At 39.4% G+C, this 11445-nt stretch overlaps 1 protein-coding gene across 1 annotated transcript; it reads right to left on the minus strand.

Moving 5' to 3' along the window:
- Window positions 1-3109: 3109 nt before the first annotated feature.
- On the minus strand, window positions 3110-4864 carry ctxn1 (cortexin 1). The gene has a single exon (XM_084733155.1). It carries the CDS (start codon window positions 4151-4153, stop codon window positions 3878-3880), a length of 276 nt encoding a protein of 91 aa, XP_084589281.1. The 5' UTR covers window positions 4154-4864; the 3' UTR covers window positions 3110-3877.
- Between the last annotated feature and the right edge of the window lie 6581 nt (window positions 4865-11445).

The following is an 11445-nucleotide window of genomic DNA, read 5'->3' on the forward strand; positions in this document are numbered from 1 at the left end:
TCAGAACCCACTGAAGCAAAATCTGTCCAGTTAATTGCTGGACTAATGAGGTGGGGGGTGTTGCACTGTGCTGCCAACCATCTGTTGGAGCCTGATAAACTGTGGAGGACTGTTAATAGTCCAGTTACCAAAGTCTGCCTGTGCACTGGCTGTGCTGCATTTATTACCACAAATAACATGCCCTGACTTACTTCCTCACTTCTTACTGACAGTGGTAACATTAACATTATAATCAAGGTTTGTATGCTCCATGTAGAGAGATTAGTGTTGGTAGGTTGAAGTGATATAACTGAGTTTGTTACAGTAACCCTTCTCAAACAGTGCTTTGCCATGCTAACATGCTCACAATGACAGTGCTAACTTGCAGATGTTTAGCAGTTATAATGTTTACCATGTTCATCATCTTAGTTTGGCATGATAGCATGCTAACATTTGCTAATAGACCTTTTTCACAGCAGCCATTTTGACAAAAATAGTAGCGTAAACACAGGTGTTACCAATGATACTGATTAAGGGTTTCATTTCATTCAGGTCAAACAGAATCAGGGTGCTGCTATTGTTCATGTCGGCTCGCTGGAAAAACTCTGCTACACTAAATTAAATCATTAGTGTCATTGGTAACACCTGTGTTTACCTGAATATTTCATATCAATGTGGCTGCTGTGAAAAAGGTCTATTAGCACTAAACACAAAGCACGGCTTAGGCTGATGAGCATGACATTAGTTTTGCAGATATTTAGTCGAAAAACAAAGTATTGGAACAGTTAAAATTTTCACCAGATGATTGCACTAGATGAAAGGTCACCAAAGGTTAATCCAATAGTTGTTTGAGACATTTCACTGAGGCACTTCAAGGAAATTCAAGGGATCATGATAGATAGGATTCACTCTGGGTACCTGAATGTCTGTACAGAATTTCATGAAATCTTTAAAAGAGATTTTACAGCATAATTACAAACCTCAGCCTGCTGTTGGCACTTAAAGAAAACAGTAATTAGAATTCATCCTTTGGATAATGAATGTATGCACAAAATTCTATTAGCCTTATATCAGACTGAATTGTCTATTCATTACTCTTAATTTCCACATTCAGAGAAACTGCACACTCAGTGGAGTGGGTGGATTTGAAGGTCTTGACCCAGGCTAAAAATTTCATGGCAATCCATTGAAAAGTTGTTGAAATATTTCAGTCAGGACCAACTGACAAGCCAAAATTGTCATTGCAGAGCTAACCGTTGTGTGGTAATGTTTTTCATTAAAAGGCGGGTTATTTGTTTCATTTTTTTATATAATTCTGTAACTTTGCAATAGTAGTCTGTATGCATTCAAATCTGAAAATTCAACTTTTGGTTGAGGTACATATGTTTTGGTATCAAAATGCTATTTTCTCAAGCCTTTCTAAAAATGTCTTCCCATGTTTTTCCACAATGTAGCTGTATGCATGATGACGTTATAAACCCCCTAGATTGAGGGAGGTGAGGTGAGGGCATCAGCACTCTAATCTACGTCACTGCTCTTTGCTCACAGCTCAGTGGGCATTTCCATTTGAAAAACACAGAAAAGAACGCAGATGGAGTCGCCCTTTAAGTAATAAAATTCTCTGCAGGAGCTGATGTAAGATGATATCAGAATAACTCAGACAAATGTGCCACAGAGATGGACTGTAAAATATTATCTATCTAGCATACCACTGTGTAAAGGATTGTGTGCTGTGTATCTATTATGTGCTTCCTCATGATGTAGAAGCACATTTGAGCACTGACTGATCCTGCAGTGATCAGTGGACTCACACTTGCAGTTCTCAAAGTATCCAGAGGAGGTCACAGCTAACCAGATGGCCAGGTTCCTGAGTAAGAGTCAAAGCCAGGAAAATCTACTGGGAAGGATCAAATTGAAAAGGAAAAATATGGGGAAATCCTACTGAAATCCCAAATGAAAATGCGCTCAGAAAATGCAAGTTAAAACTATATAACTACACCTGTAAGTGCATGTTTCTAGATGATAAGGGAGATTAGAAAGACAATATCTAATATGTGAGTCCAATTCTTACAGTCTAAACTCTTGTTTTGTGCTTTTGTCACTTTTATTGTGATGATTGATGTGGATCTTTTGGAGAAACCCCCGGTGATAGTGAAGTTGCTCTTATGTATGTATGTCTCTCTTCAAACAAGCAGATTGCTGTGATGAGGCTCTAAGTCACTCAGGGTAGGGATATATTTTATTCTAGGAGGGGAGTGATCTGACTCTGTGAAGGCCGATCCGCGTAAATTAACTGACTGTGTCTCTTTACGAGCCTCCGATTGATTATTCGATTGATTTCATTTGCTCTAAATCTTGCTGATATTGATTTTAGGGCAGCAGTGAGGACCGCCTTTGCTCAAGTAGAAGTTTGTGTTTGTGTGTGTACTGCAGATCTGTAAAAAAAAAAATAAATAAATAAAAATGAAACTTTCTAAAATCAAGACCAGACAAAAGCTTTTATTTCATTAAAAAACTGAATGCCACTTAAAAGAAACATTAGGAAAATATCTAATTTTTACAAGCAAGAGTCTACATCCAGGAAGTTGGACCATATACAATAGTTTGGTATTAACAAACAGTCCTTTGGTCGTCATTAAAGAATCAGATCCTAACAAATCAGTAAAATATCGATACTAAACTTTATTTATAAAGAGTCTTTCATAGCCACATTTCAAAGGACTTTACAGGGCAGAAACAATATTACAAAACAAGTGGCAAAAGGATCAGTAACATCATTAGTATGAAATAGATATTAGCATTTCTCACATTTCTACAGGCACTGTTGAACAGATTTGGCTGGTGCACTCACAGGACGGGGCCTAGAGGCAAAAGGGATTAGGCAGAGGAAATTGGTGTACATGCATTTCGTAATCAGAACTTTATATGACACATATTCAGCCGACGCTGTGACCCCCTGCACTGAGCCTCATAAGCCTCTTAAAGGGAGAGCGACATGAAACAGGACAACCCCAAATAAAATATGCTGTATTAACTGTTATGTATTAGAAAATTTCGCTTTTATAGGGGCATAAGATTGAAATTTAGGACACAGTGAATTTTAAAGAAAAAAGAGCTCAGTTTCAGAGGCTTTGGTTAATTATAAATAATTTACCTGAGGATTGTCTGAGAATAATAATATCCAGCATGATTCACATCACAAATAAATAAATTTTTAAAAAAGATTCCACTTGCAGAGAAAATGTGACATCTTCAATATTTTTGGTTCAGCTCCAAAGAAAAGCTCAAAAAATAAAAGCTGCAATGTCATTTTTACATTTAAACAATAAATCAATATATAAAGTTGTCATTCTTGTCTGTAACTCTCCAATAACAGTGTGTAATAGTTCTGTCTAAACGACTTCCATGTCTGCCCTAAACTCATTTAATTTCTCTTTTATTCAATCAGGACCTCTCTTGCCGCAGCTCTGCTCTCTATTTATGGTTCAGCTCTGGGATTTATAAAAACATTATGGAATTACAAAATGACATGATAAACCTAATGCCAGCGATACTGATCGTTGTCTTCCTGCAGTGTTTGTCACTCTAAAAGCTGGAGTGTAACTTCATATGCACTATGAGTCTGATAATACATGAATTACTGTAAATTAAAATGGATGCAGCCAGACTTCCTTGTCTCTCTGCTCTGCTGCATTAAATCCTTATACAGAAACGGTTTAATGGTTGTAATGCTGTTATCCTGACATTACCCCGACTAAATGTCAAACATACTATAACATACTGCAGTTTTGCTCATTTTCCAGAGCCAAAACTTTGGGCATAAAATAAACATCAATCAAAAGTCCCTCAAAAGAGCCTTTACACATCCCCTTCCTCGCCCGCTGCTCACTCCTCGTCTTTACACCAGGGCATAATCAAACTGTCCTCTGTCCAGCCCCTCCTTATGGTCCGTCCATGATGATGCCGGCATGCTGCTGTAGGGATCCAACAAGATACGGACGCAGCGAACGAGGAGAAAGAGCAGCAGCAGGACAAGGAGGCCGACGAAACACAGGGCCGATCCCTGCTCGGGGTGCCCCGGCATGGGCTGCAGCACCGTCGGGCTCCTGGGGAACCCGGGCGGAGCAGGAGAGGAGAGATCATAGTCCACGACCCAGTAGTTTGTGTCGCTCATCTTGGAAGCAGGGGAATGTTTTGAAGGTTGAAATTGTTTACAGCGTGGGTTTTATTTTAGAGCAGTCAGAAGCTGTGAGGGATGACATTGCTCTGCAGGGTCATCTTTGTTACTGAGCGCGATTTCTGAAGCCAGAGGAAGGTCACATAGTGGAATATGGCAGATGTCAACTGTGTTTCCCACCAGCCACAGGGCGAAGAAGTTGTTCCTGCAGAAGTAACGCGAGGCGAATCAGTAGTGCAAATTAATAAGCCCTCTTGTGAGCAGTGCAGCAAGCTGAAGCATGCTCACTGAGGTTTAATTAGAGTTAACTGTCTGCTGTTCATGTGTCCCTCTTGCTTTCTCACACATGGACTCAGGAGAAGCTAACAATACAAATGCTGAGGTCACTACTACAACTTCAAATCATCTCCACGGCCCTTCAGTTCGTTTGTCAATATTCTAAGTGTCATCCAATAGTTGCCCTAGAGGGGCATTTATTGTGATAACAAAGTGATGTAAAAATCTCAATTGAGTGGCCGACAATGTTCCGTGGATCAATCAAAATGCTTGCAGGCTGTAAATGATCCGTGTTGTGGTGCTTCACAGAACGGTTTTGTATTGAATCACCGGAACGGTTTGGCCGTGTTGCAGTGAGTTGTTGATTTAGAGCTTCTACTTTTATATCTTCATCTCCAGGAACCTTCTCATGTGGAGATTCACTCATCAAGATGCCTAAGAGAGAGAAAAGCAAAGATAAGACATGACATGAGTGAGTGAGTTTCCAGCATGCAGAGGTGCTGAATGGAGGGAAAAGCCTGATTGATTCAGGGGGTTCAGAGCTCGACAGGAGCTATGGAACATGTCAAGGATAATTGATTTATGCTGTTTCAGGGGCCCAAGTCATGAGTTGAACCATGTGTGGGTCTTTCAGAACTCCTTCACCCAACATAAAAGAACCTAAGGTATTGGTTAATACTTGGGACACAACATAACAGGTCATATCTAGAACTCAACATAACAGTTTATACCTTGAACCCAGCATGATGGGTTATACCTAAAACCCAACATAACAGGTTAGAACCCAACATGATGGATATACCTAAAACCCTACATATCAGGTTATACATAGAACCAAACATAAAGAGTTATACCTAGAACTCAGCATAATAGGTTATATCTAGAACCTAACACAAAGAGTTATACTTAGAACCCAACATAACATTTTATACCAAGAACCCAACACAAAGAGTTATACCTAGAACCCAACAGAAAGGGTTATACCTAGAACCCAACACAGGGGGTTATATCTAGAACCCAACATAAATGGTTATTATACCTAGAAGAAAACACAAAGGGTTATACCTACAGCCATTTGTGAAAGATTCCACCCAGAACTCCTTATGAGAAGTTCTACAGGGACCCCTCTCCCCCTCTCCCCCTCTGTGGAGGTTCTACCCAGAACCTGTCCACCTTCCAAGGGTGCTAACAAGCACCCAGCAGAAGGATTTACAAAGAACCATTTTATATTCCAAGGGTCTCATTTAGAGCCCAGCTTGTTCTTCCAAAATCCCTTTTATATGCCAAAGGTTTCATGTAGAACCCAACCAGGGCAATCTGAAGGCATATTTAATAAGGATTTTACCTATAACCCTCTTATCTTTTGAGGGTTCTACAAAGAACCATATTGTATTTTACGATGAGGCAAAAATGATTGATTCCCACAGATTGATTATTGTGGCAATCGTTCAGTTTATGTTACACTTACCATTTTTTAAATTGAGAAAAGATCTTTTAACAACAAATGCTTTCAGCAATCCTTTCTTAAGAAAATGCTCTTCAGAAGCAGATGTCTCTGGGTAGAACCTAAACCCCTCATGATGAACCCTTTTGGAACTTTTATTTCTTAGAGTGTAAGCGGGGTGAAACCCTGCGGTGCCCCTGCCAGCACAGTCTCACTTTAAAGCTGTTATTACATACCCTGTCCAATTTTATCCCTGAGAAACATAACTGAGACAAGGCAGAAGCACCAGCCCTCTCCTGAACTCAGGTACAGCTTAGTACAAGATAAATAAATCAGACACTGATGAGGGAAAAGAAAAATGTGGGGGAAACCCTTAGAGAGTTGCTGCACTCTTGCTCAGAAACACTCTCCGTAGCGTCTTTAATGGGCTGTGGAGTGGAGAGACATTTCCTGCTGTAGGTGCACTCCCAAGTCAGCAGATTCTATTCCAGGAGGCTCAGTCTCCCTCCTTACCATCCCGCCGATCCTCGCAAAAGACACGTTGATAGCTCCCCCGCTCTCCGGTTGATGGGACTGAAGGGCCAAGCGCGGCTTTAATAGGAGACTTGAAGACATAATGAAAGAAACTGCCTGCCTCAGAATTAATTATCAAATGGCCTGTGGTTACATCAGGCTGGACGTCTCAGGTAGCTGCGTGTATAGAAGGAAGCTAAAAGGAGACTCAACAAGAAGTCAATATAGAACCATGAAGTAGGCATGAAGTTTACACAACAGGACAACACATTAGTCAGAGTCAGTGAGTGCAAACCACTTAGATCAAGGCTGCTAGAGCTGGAGAATATTAGGTGAACAGTATGATGTTTGGTGCTGTTAACTGTACGAGGTACTTATCCATCGTCAGCTACAGTAGCAGTCAGCACGCCCCCAGTTTGGAGAAGCAGAGAGGGGCAACAGCACGGAAGCTAAGCAATGAACTGGTGTGGACGGGGTCAGAAACAAAAGGCATTTTAGCCACTTAAAAAATCTCCACCCAAAAAAATCAATATTGGTTTAAGGGTACGCTATATTTAGAACATTTTCACTAATTGATTTTGCTGTCAGACATAAACAGATCAAGGCAGTGGTCAACCAGCAGTTCCTGTTTTCTCTGAGGCAAAATGACTGATTTCACACATGAAGTTTGGTTTGTTTGGAGAGAGCGATATTTAGCTTATATAATACTGGTTCCTCATTAGAAAAGTAATGTGGTGAAAAGAATACAGTGTACACTTAAGCTGATACTGAGTTTTTTTTTTTTTCGTGTGTGTGTCTAAAATACCTTTTGTTGCTGACCCTGTCCACAGCAGTACATTGCTTAACTTCCGTGCTGGTGCTCCTCTCTGCTTCTCCTAACTGGAGGCGTGCCGACTGCCATCTATTGCAGGTAATACACTGACTATTGATAAGTACCTCATACAACTCCACATTAAAAAATCCAAATCATCCCAAATCATCCTTTTGAAGACTGCATAACCTTACTTTTCCTGCAGGTTTTTTTTTTATATATATATTTTTAGGACGTGACTAATTTTTTTTATCAAGGCTGAATTTAAAGTTAACTGAGATTAAAAACCCTTTTGAGTATCTGCCCAGACAAAATATATATAGAGTTACGCAACACAGGCAGAATATTTGCTAGTCACTGCAGCTCCTCTTGACAGTGTACTTTATGCTACATTGGCAGAATATATAGCGGTAGGGGAGGAATTTTTATATCACAAACTTGTCTAGTTGTTATTCACAAGCAAACTCAGCAGATATGTGGGCCCACTGAAGATGGAGGGTTTCGAACTGACCGTGGACGTCAGTGTGTGTTTTCAGTTTCAAATTCTGCAGGTTAGCCAAGGTCATGATGATATGCAAACACCACAGAGCCGAGGACGAGGATGGAAGTCCAGGCACATTGAGAAGCAAAACAAATACAGCTTTAAAGAATATAAAGGAACAGGCAACATCAATTTCATGGCTCATGGATCCTCATTGAGAGACCTGCTCAGGTTCCTAAGCAGCAGATAAATTACACCGTGGTACCTCACCTCATCTGATTTACACATACAATAAAAAAAAAGACTTAACTGTCCTGCAGCACAGATTGGACACAAAATGTGAATAAATGTCACAGTTTTTCATTTAAAAGCAGCAATAAAAAAAGGGTAAAAAGTAGATTTACAAAAGCCTGAAGCAGCCACGCCGATGAATTCTGACGACAGAGCACATGCAGTGACATATGGTGTTCCTCGTGGCTGTAATACCTGTAATACCTCCCATTTATACCTGTGGATTATGACAGCAGCTTTGAAAATGTCAAGGACTTCTCCAAATAAAAGGGTAAAATTATGTTGTGCAAAATAACCCCCAAGTGTAGGACTGCCAGACCAAACAAAGCCAAATATCTGTCTGTGATCTAACTATTCTGAATTTATGGCATCTAAAAATGTTATTTTATTGCCTCCATGTTTCTTTTATCCCTGCTGCCTTGTGGTGATCTCTGATTATATCACAGCAGACATTCTGCTCTTTCTTTATTCTTCTGTTAAAAAACAATAAATCTTACACAGAGCACAGAAATGAGACAAAGTGGTTCAAAGATTCAAAGACAGGTATTTTAAACTTTTGTTTAACAAAAGAAGGAAGAAGCAGATGATTAAAACAAACTATGACCACTGCATTTCAAAAATGCAGGACCTGAGACGAACATTGTGCAGAGAATCTGCCTTTATATTGTGCCCTGACATCATGAGCACAGTTTGAAATGTTAGTGCTGAGGATGTTGTGATATATCAGTCTTGATATAATATACACATAATATCATTAGGCCTTGTGGATCTTTTGTTTATCAGCTCATCTGGTTGCTGTTTCACTATCCATTACATGTATTTGCATTTACAGTTATGGTTACACACTCTCCCTCCACCTCACTACACTCGTATTTTGAGTGTAATTCACTCTCCAAAAAATAATAAGTTGAAAGATGAATTTGACTGATAGCATTGTTTTGTTGTGTTTTTCAAATTTTCTATAGATATCGTAATAACATTGTATTATGAGTTCTTTTGGATGTGAAAATTGTGTAGTGGAAATGTGACACTGTGACAGCCTTGGTTAGTCTACATTAAGTAAACCACCCCTTTATAAATAAGGAATACATTAAATATTTTTCTCTCTAAAACACTCAATTTTTATAGCTTTTTCAAATAAAATGTGACATTAAATCCCTGGTGAAAAAGCAGCATACTTTCACGTATTAGAAATATGATTTAAGAATACAAAAGTTATTACAAGTATACTTGTTTTTTGCTGACTTTAAAAGTATATTTAAAGTTTACTTTTAAAAAGTGCACTTATACTTACAAAAATGCACTTCGCTGTAAGTTTATTTTAAGCTGTACTTCAGTGTGCTTTGAAAAAATAGCAAACAGACAAGGTCAACTTTAACTTAATCTGTCAAATTAATCTGACTGCAAGTACACTCATGCATGCTAAAATTTAACATATGTATGTATGTATGTATGTATGTATATGTATTTTTCACCAAGCCTGTACATGACAACTTGTAAACCAGTGATTCATAAAGCAACCTGAGGCCATGCATGACATGACATTAACAGCTCCACGCTGACTTTACATACAAAAGTTAACTTATAACAACAACAACAACAACAACAACAAAAACATAATTACCATGACAAACTGCAGAGTAATGAGATTAGAGAACTTACTCTGCGGCTGGTGTCACAGGTGAGGTGGTGTAATCAGTGATGATGATGATGATGATCCTGCAGCAGCAGCTGTTCAGCACCGCGGACAGCTCCTGCTCCAGCTCCAGCTCCGGGCTCTCTCCTCCTGCAGCTGCAGATGCTTCAGGTCTGAACTCTGTCTCGCTCTGCAGCACCTCCTCCTCCTCCTCTTCCTCCTCTGCTCGGCCAGGAGCTTTAAGTCCGTTCACTTTGAGGGATCCGCCCCACCCCACCTCCCCCTCCCTCCATCCCTTTCTGTCCACTTATGGCTGTCCCTGTATGGACTGCACACATAATCTTTTCGTCTGGATGAGTAAAACGCCGAGAGCCGTGTGTGGCTTTTGCATTATGTAAGAGGACTGCGTGGGGCATGGACACTGAGGGCCCTTGTAGCCATGCAGCCAATATGGCACAGACAGAAGTGCCAGTGAGTTTTGTTGTTGTTGTTGTTGTTGTTTACTTCAAAATATTTCTTATAGAATGATGATCCCAATAAACATCAACTTTTTCCACGCTGAAACATGCTGGTTGACATGTGACAGTCAGTTGTTCCCTAGAGGACCATAAAGGTAAACACTTATAATTGACTGCAATTGCATTAAAGAGTACAAGTAGGGGAGACCAGGGATGGTAGTAACATGTTTTGTTCAGTAACTCAGTGGTTGTTTGTGCTAGAACTTTTATACATGGTATCCACATTTGTCTGAAAATCTGTGCTTGTAATTAAGTACAAGTACTGTTACATCACTGACACATTACTCAGTTACAAGTAAAACTATTGGTGTTATGGGTGTTCTGTTTTTTTCAAATATTTAGTCTAAAGTAGTCCTGTGCTGTTCTGCTCAGTGGTTTACTGGCTGCAAAAATGCAGATGAAAGGTTTGGACATTAATTCAAATTGTACTCAATACTCAATTATGATTTTAAGGGTAACTAAGTAGATTAATTACAGATAAAATTACAAGTCTGTAATTTTACTTGTACTTAAGTGAACATTATCCAAGATGGCTTTGAAACAGTGTAGATACAACAGTAGCTTTTTGTTTTAAGGGTCTAAAAATTTCCTAGAATGTTTCCTAGAAAGAATTATGTAATTTTGTAGTAATAATTGGGTTGTAAATATAGATAAAGTTCTGAGATTGTTATTGTTTTAGTTGTTACTGGTTTTTGTTGTTGTGTTGTTGAGGGTTTTTTGATTTTCTGTGGATTTTTTTAAAAGTGCTGCTCAATATAAATACAACTTGCAGGAAATATAATTTTACAGTTTTTATGCAGGTTTTTTTGTGTGTATTTGGGTCGGGCTGAGAGGACTTTGACTCATGACCTCAGTATTTATGCCTTTGTTTGGACACAAAACATGCATGGATGAATTAACCTCCCATCACACCCCGGGGGCAAAAATGAATTGTGGGCCCCCAATGAATTAATGAATTAATAAAGTTTACTAAGTCAAATGGGCTGCAGATGCTTAGAGACGTCATTCCTGTAGGTTGTATAAGATGACTTAGTTACATCTTATGTCACTGCATATTTAACCACATTTGCTGACCTGAGTGAAAATAGATGATCAAGATGTGGAACAAAACAAGTGGTTTAACCTGACTGCGCCTGTGGCTCAGATTCAGACGCTCACTGTGAGAAATAATTAATTGACACAATTAAAACCTTACAAAACAATGGGACAGATTGCCGTCCGTACACATCCACATCTCCCCCGCCTGAGGCCGCATGGGATCCCCCTGTAGGTTTAATTAATAGTCAGTGGATTGTAACACTGTCCTGACGGGGCTCGTA

This window comes from Lutjanus erythropterus, chromosome 12 (genome assembly GCF_056507025.1).
Source record: "Lutjanus erythropterus isolate fLutEry1 chromosome 12, fLutEry1.hap2, whole genome shotgun sequence".
In the NCBI taxonomy this organism is placed as follows: Eukaryota; Metazoa; Chordata; class Actinopteri; order Lutjaniformes; family Lutjanidae; genus Lutjanus; species Lutjanus erythropterus.

Excerpts from the sequence above, each read along its gene's own strand:
- ctxn1 (XM_084733155.1), bottom strand. The coding sequence starts at position 4,153 with ATGAGCGACACAAACTACTGGGTCGTGGACTATGATCTCTCCTCTCCT.